Source organism: Chelonoidis abingdonii, chromosome 1 (genome assembly GCF_003597395.2).
Source record: "Chelonoidis abingdonii isolate Lonesome George chromosome 1, CheloAbing_2.0, whole genome shotgun sequence".
Classification (NCBI taxonomy): Eukaryota; Metazoa; Chordata; order Testudines; family Testudinidae; genus Chelonoidis; species Chelonoidis abingdonii.
The window spans coordinates 40,967,717-40,988,402 of record NC_133769.1 but is presented as its reverse complement, the minus strand read 5'-3'; the positions used below and the strand labels follow the sequence as shown (position 1 = coordinate 40,988,402).

The window sequence follows — 20,686 nt, the reverse complement described above, 5'->3', positions numbered from 1 at the left end:
AAAACTGCAAGTTGCTTTTTTGGTAGTGTATTTCCTGAGAAAGGTCAGGATTTATAAGGGGAAGAAAAAAAACCTGTTGGAAAGGAATCATACTATGGAAAATGGTGAAAAGCTACCATGTGAACATGAAGAACAGGTGCCTTCTAATTGTGACAGAAACTTTCTTACAATGAAGGCTTTGAAAATAAGGTAAGACAAGTTTGGTTACCTTCCAAACTTGCTGCACTTTTTAGGAAATGAAGGCTACAAATGGACAGCAATGCATGATGTCTATTACACAGACGTGAATGATTACTTTAAATCCATGTTCGCAGACTGCGCAGGGCTACCCGGGGGGTGGGGGAGGGGACAAGGGGGGCAATTCACCCCAGGCCCCGGGCCCCACAGGGGCCCCCACAAGAACATAGTATTCTATAGTATTGCAACTTTTTTTTATGGAAGAGGCCTCCAAAATTGCTTTGCCCCAGGCCCCTTGAATCCTCTGGGCAGCCCTGAGACTGCGTACCACAGTTAATGAAGATGCCCTCTAAGTGCTTTGCTAAACACATTGACCTAGCTGCTAACATGAAAAATGTGACACTTACTACTTAAGGAAACATACTGAAGATGTTAATAAAGAAGACTCTGCAGACACCATCCATTGATGATGATGACGACCAACAGCACTTCTCAGCATAGGTCAACCAAAAACGTCTGTATACGGATTCTGTTGTTCACCTCATAGCTCACTAATTATGAAGTGGAATAAATGGCAATGGAATATTTGAGAATGCTTGTTAATTTGACTAAACCTAGTTTAAATCGGGAACCTGTGCTCATAGAGTATACACATGCTGTTTCCCTATCACAAGGATAAACTAAAATCAAGTTCTGTACAAGATGACCCTCTCCTAGAAGTGATAATAATGACTGGAATTGTATTACAGATGATTCCTGTGCTGTTCTTCTGCTAGCTGTACCTGGAATCATTCCAGCATGCTTTGAACTGCTGAATGTAGAGCCGTGAGATGATGCTTTTTTTTGCCAAATCATCTCTTTTTACTAGACGGTTTTCCACCAGCCATCAGAGATGCCATCAAGGAACGTAGACTCTAGCTTAATGAATATACCAGATTCATGACAGAAACATGGAGATCTGCAAGGTCTATGACAACACACTTGATATTATAATAGAGTATGCAGAAAAGGGCTGAGAGGATGCAGAATGAGAAGTTCCTCTGTCACAACTCTCAAGGCTTGATTCTTGAGTCCATCTTGCTGCTTGTACCAGCATGGTAGCAATTTATATCCATTTTGCACTGCTGTAAATGATTATACAAGGTGCAAAAAAAGTGGAGAATCAGGCACTATGGATTATAGCCCATGAGGCTAGTCTGCTAGCTTGCTATATTGCATAATGTGTTTTCTTAATTGGTTTGATTGATTATATTGTTAGGGATTTTGTTTATACCAAATTCCAGTATATATTCTCATAATATTTGGCTGTAGCGCAAGGAACCTGTACGATTAAGCTAGAGTAAGTTAACATAAGTGTTTATAACCTTTGGCATAGATAAATGGCCTACCCCTTACACCTTTTTGTCTTTGGGGAACTGCATGGAGAACCGAACAGAGAACTGAATGTGTTTACCTGAATCTGGAACAGACTGGTAACCACAGGTACACTGCAGAATATGTAAGTCATGATTTAGGCCAAAGGTAATGGTTTTGGGATGAGATAATCAATATTAATACATATGAATATATGTCATAATATGTTAGTCTATAGAACAGGGATCAGCAACCTTTGGCACACGGCTCGCCAGGATAAGCACCCTGGCAGGCCAGACTGGTTTGTTTACCTGCCGCGTCCATAGGTTCGGCCGATCAAGGCTCCCACTGGCCATGGTTTGCTGCTCCAGGCCAATGGGGGGCGGCGGGAAGCAGCGTGGGCTGAGGGATGTGCTGGCCACCACTTCCCGCCACCCCCATTGGCCTGGAGTGGCAAACTGGCGCCAGTGGGAGCCGTGATTTTCCGAATGGAAGCAGTAGGTAAACAAACTGGCCCGGCCCACCAGGGTGCTTACCCTGGCAGGCCGTGTGCCAAAGGTTGCCAATCCCTGTTATAGAAGAAGTGTTCTCCAAGATTTATCTGGGTGAGGAAATAAGATTTGGGCATGGTAGGTTGGGCACTGATATGAATATTCAGGGCATTGCCAGGACCCTATAAAAGGGCAAACAACAACGCAGAGGGGGTCATTCTTTCTATCAAACTATCAGCTCAGCTTTGGCAATATAGCTTAACTACTCAACACTCGAACCTGACCTTGATCAACTTGGGGAGCCTGGACCATCAAATTCATCGGGCATGCCAGAGACGAGGCAGACACCTAGTATGGAAAATTTCAACCCAAACAGTTAAAGTTTGGCAAAGAACCACAAGCAACTGAAAAGTGTCTTATAAAGGGAAATATTGGCCAGTCTTAACTACGGGTGGTGCTACCAGCCACTTCTAATTCTTACACAATGCTGTGGTACAAAATCATGATGATGAGCACTTGATTAATCGTGATAGGCTGTGATCCTGAGTGAATGGTACAATAGACAGTTTCCAAGGACAGGAATAATGATGTTTAAGAAAATGATTAAGGCTGCCAGGGCATGGGCTGCATACCTAGTGGGTGGAACAGGACCTTGCTTGCTGGTTGTAGTGGCAGTTTGGAGTAATGGCACGCACCCGAGTCAGGGTAAAGAAGCCAGCCACAAGTGAGAACCGGAGCCATGACTGGGAACACCAACCCGAAAGGTAAGCCAAAGTTAGAGTCAAGAAGTCAAGCCAGAGGTTGGAGCCTGAATCAGAATCAGGGCAGGGAGTCACGGATTAGATTGAAGCAGGTAGGAATCAAGGCTGGAGCAAGGAGCAAAAGCTACAGGTGTGGTACACGCTGAGCGGCCACTGTGCTGCTGCCGCTGCAAAGCTCAAGTGGCAGGCTGCTGGCTCCCCCGCCCAATCAGGAAGCACGACCATTTGAAGAAGGTTCATTGGCCTGTGCTCCTACAAAATGCCCTTATTGGGCAGCTAAGCAAGATTCTCCATCACTGAGCTGGACACAGAATATTGTTGGCAAATTATTGCAATGACTGAAGGAAAGATACCAATGTGAGGTACTGCTTGTACGCAGTGTACTCTCTTTGACTAGTACTTGACACATTAGAGTGATGTTTTGCTTGTGGATAGAGTATTTTTGCTCCAGTAATGCAAAGCAACTATAAAGTTTGATAGATCTGGGCACCCAAGGATTGGGAAATCCTCTGGTAATGTAATGTCATGATAGTGATTCCCACACTGAGTAGCGATTGCTGTGATGCAAGAAAGATAGCTGAGTTAGAGGGGGGCATATATAGGAAATCCCCATGCTGTCGTGACCTAAAACTGCTGGAGTAGCCCCTTAGGATCCTAAGGCTGTTATAACTTACACAGGGATCCACTAGGGATCTTATACCAATCCCTGTCCAGCTCCAGGATTGAGAAAACAGGAAGGTGGCTTAAAACCAACTTTTCCTTTCCCCCACATCCAGTCTTATCCCAAGCACAGCTCAGCTGCACTGGTGAGAGGAAGGAAGGAGTGTAGGCCTACATGAATACATGTTTGTGACACACTCATTGACCAGCATCAAATATAAGTTCATTTATATCATTATGAGGAGGTGGATTTTAAAAAGGCTAACAAAATCATCCAAAGCACAGGACTTGGGGACTTCAACTACCCAGACATCTGTTGGGAAAATAACACAGCAAGGCACAGATTATCCAGCAAGTTCTTGGAATGTATTGGAGACAATTGTTTATTTCAGAAGGTGGAGAAAGCTACTAGGGAAGAGGTTGTTCTAGATTTGATTTTGACAAATAGAGAGGAACTGGCTGAGAATTTGAAAGTGGAAGGCAGCTTGGGTGAAAGTGATCATGGTTCTAAGGAATGGAAGGAGAGAGAACAGCAAAATAAAGACAGTGGATTTCGAGAAGACAGATTTCAGCAAACTCAGGGAGTTGGTAGGTAAGATCCCATGGGAAGCAAGTGTAAAGGGAAAAACAATAGAAGGCAGTTGGCAGTTTTTCAAAGGGACATTATTAAAGGTACAAGGGCAAACTATCCCACTGCACAGGAAGTATGGTATGAGACCACTCTGGAGTAACCAGGAGATCTTCGATGATCTAAAAATCAAAAAAGAGTCCTACAAAAAGTGGAAACTAGGTCAAATTACAAAGGATGAATATAAACAACTAACACAAGTATGTAGGGACAAAATTAGAAAGGCCAAGGCACAAAATGAGATCAAACTAGCTAGAGACATAGAGGGTAACAAGAAAACATTCTAAAATACATTAGAAGCAAGAGGGAGACCAAGAAGGACAAGGCTCAGGGCTTGTGGGAAAGCTGCAATCTAGCCCATAGTTATCATTATGACATCTGTTCAGGATCAAGTGAGAAAAGATAACGGATTTGAAAGAAGCAAGTCCTTTCAATTCAAACAGTTTCAAAACCAACAAAAGGTAAAAAGGTGGCAGAATATTATGACACGCAAGTGGAAGAGAGAATAGATCCTTGCTGGGTGACCTTTCTAAACGCAACAGAATATGGAAGTCCCACTTATGCATGTGTGTATACAGGTAAGTATAGATTAGTGTCATGTGACTTATGGACTGTCAGTATGCCTGGCTGCTGACAACACTCATTATCACATAGGACCCAATTCTGTGAAACACTGAATGCACTCAACTTCCAATAAAGTCAGTGGGACATGAGAGGGACCAGTAATTTGTAATCAGCACTTCTCACACTCAGACCAAGAGTCTGGTAAATGTTTAACATGCACTGGTCCTCCCTAAGCTGTTTCTAGGCCAGGAAAAGAGAAGCCTGAATGTTTTATTCTTTTTTTACATCTGGGATTTATATTACCAGCTCTTGCCAGCCATTTAACTATCCCCGATGTGGCTGGATGGGCTAGCATCCAGATCTATTTGAAAATGTCCAGTGTTTAAATCATTTTCTGTGATGTAATTGGAAAAAGCACTGAGTTTGCCTTGATGGTTAGACTTGCTCAAGGCATTGATCATGGATATTCTTTGGAGCTGTTGCAAGGCTTATACTTTACATCCAGGGTTTAATGTTTATTATATTTTAAGATTACAGAAAACATTACATGTAAATCATTAATCCAAGGAATTTCTTGTATTTGCTATTAATAGTACAAGCAGCTGATCTACAAGGTAGATTGCTATTTTTTTCAGGTCATTTCCTTTAGCCATGTGAGAAACCCACTCTTTTTATTGCTGCTTCTTGAGGCCCATTACCAAGAAACTTAAGGCCAGGTTCTGCCCCAAGATCACACTTGCGCTAGGCAAAGTTGTCAACCCCCCTGCTCAGCTGTGCAGGGTAGCAGGGTCCCCCTCACCCTCCTGCTCAGATTGTCAATCTAGCTGTCAGGGACAAATCTGGGGCTATTCATCCAATACTTTCCTGTGCAAACAAGTGGGCAGGGAGATGGCAGAGGGAATGGAGAGTGAGTGGAACCCAGTCTCCAACCAGGCCCGAGTAGCTGCCAGGGCACACAGTGTAAAAGCTGCTCCATGAAAAAAACTGAAGTAACTTAAGACCTTTCTGTACTCGAAACACACGCTATAGCATAGTGGTTTTCAACCTCTTTACCATTGTGGGCCACACATCTAGTTCTCTATGTGTTAGGTGGGCTGCATCCACACAACATATATACTCCCTGTATGGCCCTGAGGATGTCACATGGGCCGCAGCTGGGTGATGATTGGGCCACAAATGGTTGAAAACCACTGCTAGAATGACAGTCCTGTCTGCATAGTTAATCCACCTCTCTGAGATGCAGTATGTAGGTCAATGGAAGAATTCTTCTGTTGAGCTACCACTGTCTACACTGGGGGTTAGGTCAGATAACTAGTTTCAGGAGTCGTGGATTTTCATACCCCTGATGCATAGCTGTGGAACTTAACTCTGTGTGTAGAAGGGGGCCTTACTCCACCCAGAGGGAATCCGGGTCCACTACTCGTCCCCGGGTCCGTAACACAGACGGGCTTCGTGGACGGCTCAGAACAGGATGGGTCTGGAAGCTGCTGGCTTGCTTGTGTAACCTTCCACTCTCTGGCCCCCTTCACGGATGGCCAAGGCTTTCCCAGTAGCATGGATTGGAATAAATTGTCATAGACTGCAAAAAGTCCACACTCCTGACCACCTTATGTATTGAACAGGCAGTTCAGCTGTAGGCAAGTCTAAGCTTAGTACCGAAGGGTAAATGGTCATTTTGGCTTTGGCGTTGATGAGTGTGAGGACCACGAAGATCGGGGATAAGCGACATCTTGTGCACCGTGTCCTCCACGCAGGTAAACCTTCTTTCCGCCCACTTCTCTAGATTTCCCCTTCGCTCCAGGGATTTGGATGAGATCTGGGCGCTAGGGGGATCTTTGGTAATGCATGGTGGTGTTAATGACTTTGCACCCGGTTGGGCTTGGGCATGCTTGCCTTTATATGATACCATTTCATGACAAACTTTAAGGCTTCTTTCCACCAAGCTGATGCTCACTTGGGTCAGGTGATCTACTGGAGATCGTGAGGGGAAGGAGTAGGTAGTCGATCCTGGAATTGTTGGTTGTAGCTGTTCGGGTTTGGTGCCCTGCGTTGTAGCGTTATTTGTCTCGCCGGTGCCCCCTGGGTATTCATGCCCCTTGACAAGTTAGGTTCTTGCCTTTCTGCCTCATCCACACTTGCACAAATCAACTCCCCCGCTTGTGAGATTTTTGGGGTCTATTCCTATCTGTAGTAGCTCATGTTATGTATCCCTCAGGAACCAACCATCCAAGAACTGCTCATTTGTATGAGGAGGTGCAGTTCGTCCAGGATTAAATTTGGTCCTGATATTCCAGGACTCATAATCTTTCCAACGTAGTAGCGTGTCGGAAATGACAGCATCTGGTTTCTCACTTTTGTGGTTTTCGAACGCCGACGGGCATGATCGGGTTATCCCCATTCTGAAATCTGCCTTGGTTTGAAGTCAACGTTTTTAATATTCGTCATTTTGTCCCGTTTGCAATTTCAGCTGCCACCCTGCGAAGGGTCCACTGAACTGTGACCTCACTCACCAATTTATACTGTCTGTCAGCAATCCTGTACCAAGCAGGTGCCACTTTTCAAAATGTTCTAAGAAGGCCTCCAGTTCCATCACCTGCCTTATAGTGGGAAAGTTTCTTGTGCGGTGGAAAAGTAGGCGAAGGGTGGTTAGATTGGCGGTGTTTGTTGTAGTTCGCTGGTATAGGCCAGGGCCTGTTTGTAGGCCCCCTCTGTTTTTCCATCTCTTGTGTGTTCTCCCTCTCGCAGTTGAGGGCTGCATCTTGGCTGCTTGTTCCTTTTGGAGGCTCTCTTTTATGCTCCAGCTCTCCTCCTGGCTGCCTCGCTTATCCTTCTCTCAGCTCCAGCCTCTTTTTTGTTTATTCTAGTTTGTAGTGTGGTTTTTTCATAGTCGTCGCTTGTGGTCGCATTTCTGATTTATCTCGCCGTCCTCGTCTGCGAGCTGCCTTTTCAGGTCCCTTGGTAGTCATGGTTTGGTTCTTCTTGTGTTGGGGGCCCATCGGGTATATTTGTCTGAACGCTGCTCTCATGTGTCCTCCTGGAAGTCTTGCCTAGCAACTCTACATCAAATAAACTGGTTCTATAGTTAATTGACGGTGTGTGTGTCTGCTGGTGACTTGATTCCAGTCGGAATCTATCCTTAACCAAATAGACGCCCTTTGTCACCCTGTATGGCTCTTCTCGTAATCGCAAGCCAAATCGAGACAGGAGAGAAACAGAAAAAAAAGGTTTCTCTCTGGCTCCTTTAACGCAAACCCTTGCTCTCGCTCTTAAAAGCCCTAGCAGAGATTTATTTATTTAGAAGAAAAAAGTGATATACTAGAAAAACAGAATAAAAAAAAAGAGAAATAAGTACAAAAGAAAAAAAAAAGAAAAAAAAAATAAAAAGAATATATATTCCACTGGTCGCTTCTATCTTCCCAATCGTCGCCCACTCATTGATCATAAAGCATAAATCCCAATTCTGAAGCCTGAAGTTCACCAAAATTGGTGGCCTGCCAGGAACCCAAGCTTATTACCACTTGGAGTCTGCATAGCCGCTGGGCCACACCAGCCAAAATTCCATAGAGGTTTGGCTCAACGCGTGATCTCCCCCAGCCAAAACTTCCTGGGGGGACCAAGACTCAGATGCCCTGATCCTTTATACCACATCAAGCAAGGCAAAGTAAACCCCACTCCCCTGTCTTCTTTTACTTCCTCTCGCAGGGTGGACTCCCCTCTGTGGGTAAGTCTATCCTGGAAGATACTGTATCTTAAACTTCCTTGAATTAACAAAAACAGAGAGGCAATTACCTTCCCCACCTCCTTCTCTTCTTCCCTCCCTCCCAGTCTTCCCTGAGAGAGACCGTAAGTCCTGCGCACAGGATTTCTATCCCAGAGTCTCCCTTAGAAAAAGAAAATGCCAACAGAAAGTTTTTAAAAAAAAGAAAAAAAGCCATTTTTATATAAAAAGAAAGAAAAGACATAAAAATGCTCTCTGTATCAAGATAACAATATACAGGGTCAATTGCTTAAAAGAAAAATATGAATAAACAGCCTTATTCAAAAAGAAATACAATTTAAACATTCCAGCAACTACACACATGTAAATACAAAAAAACAATAAAAGCCTATTGTTTTTCTACCTTTGTACTCACAACTTGGAAACTGAAGATTAGAAGCTTGAAGATAGAAAGATCCCGCTCAAGCCGAGAGACAGACAAAAGACACACACTCAAAAATTCCCTCCCGGAGCTTTGAAAAATCCAGTTTCCTGATTGGTCCTCTGGTCAGGTGTTTGGTTCCCTTTGTTAACCCTTTACAGGTAAAAGAAACATTGACCCTTAGCCATCTGTTTATGACAGGGAGCAATAGTATTCTCTGAGTGACACTTTGTTCTCTGGTGTGTTCTGGGCATGGTGCAGCATTGTGGTAATCCTTACTCATTGGGAGATGGCAAAGTTACAACAGAGCCCCTGATAAATAGTCCTATTTTGTTCAATTTTGTACAAAGGTATCACTCATCAGATCTAAGGAGAGCAGAATATAATGCTTAAAACAATCAAAGGGCTCAACTCAAATGAAGTAGTACCTTCCTATGGGCCTACTTTACTCACACTGCATAGCACATTGCTTCACTAATAGTTCCATTGAAGTCAATGGGACTTGTGGAGTTAGGTGCTACCTAACATGAGTAAGGGTATCACTCATTCTCAAAATGTGGACCTGTGATGGGTTTGGTCACAGAGAACCCCTTAGGACTGTCACCTGATTGCTGAGATTACCTCTGAGCCCATTTTCCCTGCCAGCTTGGGACTCCAGAACCCTGCCTTGTTGAGCCAGACACACTAGCCTGCTACCCTGGTCTGATCCATTCCCCCAAAGCTGCAGATTTTAACCAAAAACTGTTCAGCAGACACCCAGTGTCTAATGGGATCCAACCCCAAATAAATCAGTTTTACTCTGTGTAAAGCTTATACAGGGTAAAGTCACAAATTGTCCGCCCTCTATGACACTGATAGAGAGATATGCACAGCTGTTTGCTCCCCCAGGTATCAATCACTTACTAAATTACTAAAATGATTTTATTAAGTATAAAAAGTAGGATTTAAGTGGTTTCAAGTAATAACAGACAGAACAAAGTAAGTCACCAAGAAAAATAAAGCAAAAACACGCAAGTCTAAGCCTAATACATTAAGAAACTGAATACAGGTAAAATCTCACCCTCAGAGATGTTCCAATAAGCTTCTTTCACAGACTAGACTCCTTCCTAGTTTGGGCCTAATCCTTTCCCCCGGTACAGTCCTTGTTAGTTCCAGCAGACATCTTGGGTGGAAAACAGGAGTGTTCTCATGACTGGCAGCCCCCTTTGTTCTGTTCCAATCCCTTTTATAGCTTTGGCACAAGGCGGGAATCTTTTGTCTCTCTGGGTCCCCACCCCTCCTTCTAAAAGGAAAAGCACCAGGTTTAAGATAGATTTCAGTATCAAGTGACATGTTCACATGTCCTGTGAGACCCTAGCCTCCATTTTTCCAGGGCTGGCCTGAACCCACCCAGGAAGGTTTATAAGTAAACAAACCACTTACGACCAATTGTCCTAGTCAATGGGAGCCATCAAGCTTCCAAACCACCATTAATGGCCCACACTTTGCATAATTACAATAAGACCGCAGAGTTATACTTTGTATTCCTAGTTTAAGATACAAGAATAATACATTCATACAAAGAGGATGAACACACTCAGTAGATTATAAGATTTTTAATGATACCTCACAAGAGACATTTTGCATAAAGCATATTCCGGTTACATTAGATTCACACTCATAAGCATATTTCCATAAAACATTATGGAGTGAAACGTCACAGGATCATCCTTTTGTTCTGTCCAGCACCCACCACAATGGGGTCCTGGTCTGTGACTGTTGCTCATAGGTGCTTCCATTGTATAAATAAATAATATCAGCAATATACAGTGATGGCATAGAAAAACTTGTCAATGCCTCACCATTTACAGCATTCCTTTGTAAGTAACTTCATGAAAATCTTGTTTTGTGACCCAAGTGAACCTAGTTTGAGGATGTGAAAGTGCTTTACTAATTTAATTAAGCCTCACAAAATCCCTATCATGCAAGGAAGTATTATCATCCATATTTTACAGATAGATTAAATGAGGCACAGAGTGGTTAAGTGATTGCCAAGGGTCAGACAGCAAATCAGTGGGAGAAGAAGGAAAAGAATGCAATTCTCCTGACTCCCTGTCTTATATTCTAACCACTAGATATTCCCCTGTCACGGCAGTTAGAGGTCACATTTCAGATAAATAAATAGACTGAGTAAAGAAAAACACTGTTCACTTCATGATTATATCAGTAGTTTGGTAAGTAATTGAAAGGGTTTGAGCTATAATTTTACAACTGTTTCTCACACATGCTTTGGTTTAGATCACTCTGTAAAACTAGTCACTTTACAGCATTTAATCTTACAGCAGTTTCCTAAAATGGTCAAAAGAAAATGTGGATTTTCCTCCAAATTATTTAAATTAAAAAAATCTGCATTTAGTAAACCAAAGCTTTAGAAACTGCCACAATATCTTAGTTACAGTCAGCCACCCATGTAGCTTCAAATCTCATTTATCCACCAGATATTGGCAATATTCAAGGAAATGTAAACACGTAGACACTGTGTAGACTGACCTTCTGACCAAATCTCAGGCCAAGTGGTTTTGAGGGAGAAAGAAATGATAAAACTGTTGAGAAAACTGCTCTGAAGACTGCTGAGAGAGACAAATGACTCATAAAAGAGCTAATTGTTAGTTGTGAGGAAAAAACAGTTCTCCTGACATCTGTAAATTCACAGTTCAGTTCAAGTGGAACATCTGCAGACTTCTGTGGTTATTCATAACCAATGCACAAACTGGAGACAGGCCTAGAATGATGCAATATATTTCCCCCCAACCAACACTTTACATAGATAATGTGGCTTTAAATGTTGAAAAACTCAGGTTTCCCTCATTTCCATTTTCCCTCCTCATACTTACTTATGGGGACAGTATCAAGCCACACCACCCCTATTATTCATCCCACCCACCCTTTTGCTTTGACCCACGGTCCGAGTATATTTTAGGTAGCCATTCAAAGAGGGCAGGGATAGGGCCTTACTCCCCATAACTCCCCAAAGAAGCCATGTAGAACTATAATCCTTCCTATTGTGATGGGTGGAATGGGTATTGTGACATCTTACTCAAGGTACCCAGAACTGTGAACCCCTGTGTACCTCTCTCAGCCTCAGCAACTGAGAGTTTTGCTGCTGCTAAAACACACCAGCTTGTCCTCCTTGTCAGCAAACTCTTCAGTCCAAACCTTGCCTTGCTGGTAACAATCAATGAACCCCAATTTGCAGGTCCCCAGAGATGTCTCTTCTCAGTCCCTCTCACTGGACACTCACAGAAGTTAAGTTTGCTGCCTCCAAAGAGGCAGAGTAGATATCAGTCTGTTTGGCTAACTGAGGACTCACCCTATAATTTAATACACAGTATTGAGATGATTTTTTAATAAACAAGAATAAGTTTATTAACAAAGATTTAAGTGATACTAAGCAAGAATAAAAGACATAGGTCTAGTTACAAACAAAATACACTTTCTAGTGACTAAATCTTAATTTCAGCAAGTTACAATCCTGCCATAAAAACCTCTACGAATGGAGATTCCACCACCTTCTTCAGTAACCTATTCCAGTGCTTCACCACCCTCCTAGTGAAATAGTTTTTCCTAATATCCAACCAATCCACACTGCAACCAGTGGCATAGCTAGGTTCTAACATCAGGGGGAACGAACACAGAAGAAAAGGCGCCACCCGACATATCAAATTACTAATTACATAATTTTAAATTTGTTATACATGTTTATTTGTACTTAAAATAAAAACACAAGAATGATCCAGCGACAGAAGGGTTTGCACAGCCAGCATTTCACAGGAGAACTTTAGATTATACTTAGATATACTTTAGATTCTAGAAAGTAAATGACAGAATACTGTAGTTTATAATTGTCACAGGTTTAAAAAAAATACTGGCCATTTTTTCCAGTTACTAATTTCATCATAGGTGCCGACTCCGGGGCATGAGGAAAAAGTGCCCCCACCACCCCAGCTCACCACCCCAGCTCACCTCCGCTCCGCCTCCACCTGCTCCCCTGAGTGTGCCGCCGCTGCTCCACTTCTCCCTCCTCCCTCCCAGGCTTGCGCGCAGGAAGTCTGGGAGGGAGGAGAAGCCAAGCGGCAGGACGCTCGGGGGAGGCGGCGAGCTGGAGCAGGGAGCGGTTCCTCTACCCACCATTACTTCATGCGCCCCCACCACCCTAGCTCACCTCCGCTCTGCCTGCTCCCCTGAATGTGCTGCTACTCCACTTCTCTGCCCTCCCTCACCTGAGAGGGAGGGGGGAGAAGTGGAGCGGCGGCACACCTGGGGCAGCAGGCAGAGCAGAGGTGAGCTAGGGTGGGAGGTCGCAGGGGGCTCCCAGGAAGCAATGAGGTGGTGGGGGGGATGCGGCACACCTGGGGGAGGAGGCAGGGCTTGGGCTTTGGGGAAAGGGTTCAGAAGGGGTGGAGTTGGGGCGGGGCCGTAGGCAGGGGGGCACAAAAAAAAAGGGGGAGGCGACCAAAAGTTTTTTGCTTGGGGCGGCAGAAATCCTAGAGCCATCCCTGATGAAAAATACACCATGGAAGAGTCCTACAACCAGGTATTTGAGGCCAATCCCTTTATCAATGGAATCCTCAACCAAAATTTGAGGAATGGCCTCTAACTTTTGACAATAATTCAAGGTCAGCCAGCCACCAAGAAGACCAGCACTGTTCATATTCTGGTTTTGGATAAAACACATAATCTTGCCTACATCATAGAAACCTTCCTCCCTCCAAGCCTACACCCCGCTACACCCTTTAGCAATAAAGTAACCATTAAACAAGTTCTGAATCAGTCATCTTTCTTCCCCATTTAGTGTTAACAAAAAGCTGCATCGTAAGTAGCTATGGGAGATAACAGTGCATCGTAAGTAGCTATGGGAGATAACAGTATTGGGGCGGGAGTAGGGGAGTGTGCTAGTAATGTCCTGGATATACTGGTCTGTTAAGTGTTATTGCTTTGAATATGCTTATGCAAACACTGTAATAGAGTATTAATGTCCCAATATATTGTAGCTTGTTTTAACTTACCATAATACTAGAAGTGGTACATATGAAGCTCTCTTAAAAGCTGACACTACAACAGTGATATTCACAAGTCAGCATTCATAGGGCTGGGAGTGGGGAAGGGAGGTGCATCTAGGTATAAGTAACATCTCTCACACCAAACAGGAACTTTTCCACAGTTCATTGCAATATGGAAGTGTGATTATTATACCTTGTCTTACAAACACCATTACATATGCACAAGGTCAATAATTCCGCCCCCCCCCCATATACAGAGTTGTGCTTCTGCATATAGTATCTATCTGGGATGAATATTGAGCTCCCAGCTCTTCAGGAAGCAGTAAAGAGTCAGCACCCAAGCCACATGTTGAATCCTATTGCAAACAGTATGGGTAACACATGAGGCATTCTGAAGCAAGAGGAGATTACAGGAAAACTTTAAATAAGACACAGAAAGAATAAAGTTTTCCTTGGTTTTGTTTCTGTCAGATTTATTATATTATTATAGCAAGTGTTTAATATAAAAATCAGGTAGTAGGGTTTACAATGTTATAACGAGAGATTATGCTATTACCATTATCCAGTCAACTTGCACACTACTATTTTCAATTAGTGATAATTCACAGAGAAAGAAGAAAGCTGAATTTAGAGAACAATTATTAACCAGATTCCTAGTTATTCACCAGCCACTTTGCTCCAGTCCATAGCACAAAGCACCATAAACCCAGTAGAATCTGGCCAAGAGACTATTCACCTCAAATTGGCATCTGCTACACTCCCCACACCCATTCCCAGTCAACACTATTCAGGATATAGCTAAGTGAAAAGGTGGCATGGCTGAAGCATTTAGCAAGCAATTGAAAACTAATATAGAGTACAGTAGCCCTGAGAACACTGCTTAATTCTGAGCACTGGGTCTGGAGCTAGTCAGCAGTGAGACTGAGGAGATGTAACTGGCACCTTAAAGCACCTTTACCCCTCCTTCCTTCACAAGTTGCACTAAGCACAGTTTCACAGCCCCGGGCGCAGCACTGGGGTGGGGGGTAAGTATAGGAGTGGGGGGACAATAACCCAAAGTCGCTCCTTCGCCTCTTGGTTTTGCCACACCCTCAGCCCCTTCCGCTGAGAGACCATGAGAAAAAAACATCTCCCCTCCCCCACTTTTCCTTTCTTCCTTCACCTCCTCTGCCAGCACCAGCTGGGCTTCAGAGCCACCTTCCCTGCTGCATGGACGCTTAGGGAGCCGGGCAGCTGCAAGTGGGCAGGAGCCTCCTCCTCCTCATCCTGGGGGAGCCCAGCAACCAGCCGACGCTGCCTGAAGCCCCGGAGTGAGTGAGCAGGGCTGGGGATGCTGGAGGACGGTATGGAGCCCTGAGCTAGCCTGTGGCCACACTCAAAACCCAGCTCCGGACTTCCGAGTCCAGAGCCCAGTGCTGGCTGTGTGGAAATGTGCTGCTTTTGGAAAATGTGCTCGGGGGGAGTGGCCGCTACCCCTGCTCCCCACCAGCTATGCTACTGACTGCAACTTGAGACCACTGCTCCTTGTTTGGTCATCTGCCACCACTGAGAACAGCCAAGTTCCATCCCCTTTGGAACCCCCCTTCAGGTAATTGAAAGCTGCTATCAAATCCCTCCTCACTCTTCTCTTCTGAAGATTAAATAAGCCCAGTTCCCTCAGCCTCTCCTCATAAGTCATGTGCCCCAACCCCCTAATCATTTTTATTGCCCTCCACTGGACTCTCTCCAATTTGTCCACATCCTTTCTGTAGCGGAGGGCCCAAAACTGAATGCAATAGTCCAGATGTGGCCTCACCAGTGCTGATTAGAGGGGAATAATCACTTCCCTCAATTTGCTGGCAATGCTCCTACTAATGCAGCCCAATATGCTGTTAGCCTTCATGGCAACAAGGGCACACTATTGATTCATATCCAGCTTCTCATCCACTGTAATCCCCAGGTTCTTTTTTTCCCATTGCTTGCAGGTATCTTCTGGTTCCATCAGAAGAGAACTGAAATGTGATGGCTCTAATAGTAGCAGCAACTCTTATTTCTTTACTTCTCCTGTCAGCTTGAATGTTACCTGCCTTTTCTCCTTTCTGTTTAAAATATACCTCTTCGGTTCTGACCATATAAAAGCCTGGAGGACAAGAGGATATTCTGATCATATATGGTTTTATTATTTCATTCTGAAGGACCAGATTCTCAGTTGGTGTAAATGGGTGTAGTTCCATCGCTCTTCTACTGCTGAATTCCATTAATGTCAATGGAAATATGCCAATTTACATCCAGGCTCTGGCCCAAAGGGCTCAGTTTTTGCTACTCCCTGCCCCAAGGATGAAATCTTTTTTCTTCCAGTGTAGCTGGCTGGGGAGAACTATGCTTTCTTTGTCCAGGAAGCATAGCGGATGCTGATCCATTTGATGGTGGCTTTAAGCATCTACCAACTGTGGTAGGGTTGATTATGTATTTATAGAGAGGTTAAACTGTTTGTATGATTTCAGACATGCTTAGCTTATATCCATGTAGCTTCTGTTAAGCATATGACCTCCTACAGTTAATTGTGGATACTGGCATTGTGACATGAGCAGAAGTTTAAACATTATATAGTGTAATCTGTTGTGGTGTAACCTGGCAGACAAAAGGGGAATAGGAGTAATCTCTACTTTAGAGGCTGAAAATCCTCAATATTCCTCTGAGATTCAGGTCTGTGTTATGTTAGAGATTATGATACTGATAAACCAAGTGTCAGCTCTGGTCAAGGCTGTTTATGTTATCTAAGAACTGACAACCACTGACAAACAGTAAAAGTCAGTATTTTTACTGATTTCAGTGGAGCTACTCTAGATTTACCTAGGGTGAAAATGAGGGCAAATCTGAACCAGAATTTACATTATGGAAGAAGGAATCAGGTTAACAAAAGTTCTAACTGTGCAGACTCTCAATAAAATTGTACACATCAGGATTCTTTTGCCAACTGTTATTAAAAGGGTAATAGATATTTTGTAAAAGTAATAGCAGAATATGAGAAATGCAGATATTAAAGATAGAGATAGATGACACTTCTCTGCCTGAAGGCACTTGGCATTCAGTTTTATGTCTCACAATTCACCTGAGGAATATCTGTATCCCGTGAACTGATATCACTGTGACGAACCTAAATAAAAGAATAATAGATTGTCACATACTTTGTGCGTTTTTGCCAGACCCATTAAGGACAAACGGACTCAGGCTCAAGTTCCATGAATCACTAGTTTCTAAAATGCAAGGGGGCCCCTGGATAGGGCACTGGACAGTATTGGGTTTTATTCCCAGCTGTCTGTGATCTTGCTTCACCTTTTGTCTGTATTACCTATTTAAATAGCAAACTCTTGGGGCAGAGAGTGTTTTTTGCTAGGTTTGTAAAGTGCACCGTAGGGTCCCATCTGACCTGGGCCTCTAGGTGTTACTATAGTACAAATAATGTCTATTAATGAACATTTTTGCATAACTATTTTTTTCTCTTATTGCTCATGCTTATCTCCAGGTAAATAAAGTTAATACTTAGCAAAGCAAAAACAGGAAGATTTCCTGTACACTTAATAATTACTCGATGGTAAATAAATCACGTTCACCTTGACTAAGGCTTTAGGATTTGTTTCCAGGAAGTGTCCTATGTTTGATCAAATATAGGAAATAAAATGAAAAAAAACCCCATAATGCATTATTTGTACGTTTTCTCTAAAAATATTTTGATCAGGCCTCTGTTTTTAGTGCTTAGAATTAAAATCAGAACCAGTAACTACAAAGGGCTAGTTCCTTTGTTGAATGTAATCCCATACCACTCTAGATTCTGACAAAAATTAATCTTGTGGCTCCAGCAGCAGAACCTTTTCATTTGACAGTGCAGTTCAAAGGCTAGAGAGAAAACAATCGATCTGACATACACTCCTCCATTTATTGCACCATAAATCTATAGAGGAAGATCGGAAGAATTTATTTATTTGTCCCTTCTGAAATCCCATATTGCTTGCTATGCACTAGCAGTACCAAAGCAGAACAGACATGCAGTATCATTTCAAAGCTGTAGCTTGGTTTTCTACAGAATTATTCTCGGATTGACGTGTAGGCTGAAACGCAAAATAGGCTGGGAGGGACTGATTACAAGATTCTTATTCCTCTTCATAACACAGTATGGCAGATTCCCCTATACACCAGATACTTCTATAGCCCCCACGAAGAACCAGAAATCATATCTGATGGGCTTCGATGTGGGAGACACAAGGGATGGGAGAAGTTTCCATTGTGGAATTTTACCGGTGACGGACAGAAAGGGAACCAAACACAGTCTTGTGACCAGCTTCTTAAATAGGTATGTGAGCAGGGGTGCTTGGCTCTCCAGGTGAGGACTCCCGGCGAGCCTTGCCTGGAAATCATCTGTGCTGGGCCCGCTGGTCTTGCCCTGTGTCACTTCACTGAAAAGCAGTCTCAGAACTATACACACGTGCTCTAAAAGGGAAGACCGGGACCAAGACGAGGGACTTAGCAGCTGGTGCTCTGGTGCCCAGGCAGGAGGACGCGCTGCTGGAGCAGCAGCCGCAGCAGGAGCCTCTGGAGGGCTGAGTGACAGCTCGGGGAGGAGGCGGTCCTCTCCTCCCATCCTGGGATCCTTCGGTGTGACAGATGTAGCTTTTACTACAAACCCAGCCGCTCGTTACCCAAAGCAGCAATTTGCCCAGGGAGACTCTCTGGAAGCCCAGCAGCAGGATCAGCCGCAGGCGGTGCCAGCAGCAATAGGAGGCATCCCTGGCCACCCAGCCCGCAGTGAAGAGTAGGAAGAGGACTCTGATCGGCTGGACTCATCTGCGGCAGCCGGGAGAGAGCCGCATCGCGTCCCCTCTCCAAGGACTGGCCTGGACACCCAGTGGGGGCAGAAGCTCCCAGTAGCACACAGCAGCTGCAGAACCCACGGGCACCCCCCAATCTCGTCACCACCCAGCGGCAGCTTCCAAGCTGGACACCCAGCAGCAGCCTGCAGCAGCAGCCTCCCAGCTGGGCACCCAGCAGCACCCTGCAGGGGCATTAGCTAAGGGTGGCATCCAGCCGCGCACAGAACCAGCTCTCCAGGGTGCCCTTCCTCACCAGCCGCAGCACCGGATAGCAGCACCCAAGGCCAGCAGCGCTGAGGGGGCCACCATGGTCCTGCTCAAGCTCTCTCTCATGGCCTTCAGCTTCGTCTTCTGGGCGGCGGGGCTGACCATGCTCACCCTGGGCATCTGGGCCAAGATCTCGCTGGGCAGCTACCTGGTGCTGTCCGCCAATCAGTACCCCAACACCGCCTTCATCCTGCTGGCCGCGGGTGCCGCCGTCCTGGTCTGGGGCTTCCTGGGCTGCTTCAGCGCCGCCACCGAGCACCGCTGCCTCCTGCGCACTTACGCGGCCTTCCAGCTGGCAGTGCTGGCGGCCGGGCTGGCAGCGGGGCTCTCGGCCTTGTTCTACCGCAGGGCCATAGCCGAGGGCTTCCGGGCCGGGCTGCGGGAGGCGGTGCGCGCCTACGGCGAGGACGAGCAGAAGGCGGACGCCCTGGACTCCCTGCAGCGCGCCCTGGACTGCTGCGGGGCCGAGAGCTACCGCGACTGGCTCGCCTCGCCCTGGTCCCTGGCGCAGCCGGCGCGCAACGGCTCGGTGCCGGGCAGCTGCTGCCTGGCGCGCCGGGGCTGCCAACACAGCCCGCTGCCGCCCGAAGCCCGCGGCATCCACCGCGACGGCTGCTTCGCCAAGGTCTCCGGCTTCGTCAGCGACAACCTCTTCTACATCGCCACGGCCGCGCTGGGGCTGGCGCTGCTGCAGGGCGTGGGCATCGTGCTGGCCTGCCTGCTGGCCGCCCGCCTGCGCCCCGCGCCCGCGCTGAGCAACGCCCTTCCACCTGTGCCGTGCGCGGTTCCAGCGCTCCGCCCTGATCAGCCCGCCCCGCAGAAGCCCGGCGGGGTTCCCCCACGCCCCGCCCCCGACAGCAGCAGCCCGGCTGGGAGGTTCCCAGTGCCCGGCCCGGGGTGTTCCCAGCGCCCGGCCCCGCCCGCAGCGCTCGGTCGGGGGGCTCCCAGCGCCCAGTTCCGATAGCAGCGGTCGGCCGGGGGGGTTCCCAGCGCCCAGTTCCGATAGCAGCGGTCGGCCGGGGGGGTTCCCAGCGCCCAGCTCTGATCGCCTGCTCGCAGCGCCCGACTTCGCCCGCCCGCAGCTCCCGGCCGAGGTGTTCCCAGCGCCCAGTTCCGTCAGCAGAGCCCGGCCCGGGTGTTCCCAGGGCCCGGCCCCGACCGCCCAGCTGGGATGTTCCCAGCGGCCGGCCCGGGCTGTTCCCTGCGCCCTCGCCCCCACCTTCTGCCCCGGGACTCCCTCCTCGGAGCCCGTCCTCCTCCCAGCGCTGCGGCTCAGTCCCGCAGCCCCCCCACCCTCCGCTAAGCCTATCCCGGGCACCCACCCCCCAAAGCTCTGCTCTGGGCACTGACTGGCCACCACTACGTACCCTATCCGCTCCCTCCCCCAGCTGCCTAGACACCCCTCTGCCGCACTTCTCCGGGGACTGGCTCAGCGCCACCTTCCCCATCCCTCCTCGTCTGGGGACTGGAGCGGCAGAAACTCTCCCCCACCCCCAATCTGTTCCCCCCATGACATCCCCCTCCACCACCATCTCCTTGGAGAACCAGATCGGCAGCGCCAACTCTCCGCTCCTGTCCCCTTGCTTTCCCCCGGCCTCAGCCCTCCATCCCCCTGCACGCGCCCGGAAACCCTGGCTGGGCTGGAGACTTTCCCGTACAAACGGCGGCGGGAGGAAGAACGAGCATTGCTCTCCCGGGCCGGCCGGCCGGCGAGACTTTCCTGTAACATACACATGTTCCTGCAAGGGGAGAGAGGTGGG

General features: G+C 46.5%; 1 protein-coding gene across 1 annotated transcript; it reads left to right on the top strand.

Moving 5' to 3' along the window:
- The first annotated feature begins 18,634 nt into the window (after positions 1-18,634).
- LOC116818478 (tetraspanin-7-like) lies at positions 18,635-19,890 on the top strand. The gene has a single exon (XM_032769405.2). The coding sequence runs from the start codon at positions 18,967-18,969 to the stop codon at positions 19,888-19,890; it is 924 nt and encodes a 307-aa protein (XP_032625296.1). The 5' UTR covers positions 18,635-18,966.
- Positions 19,891-20,686: the final 796 nt, after the last annotated feature.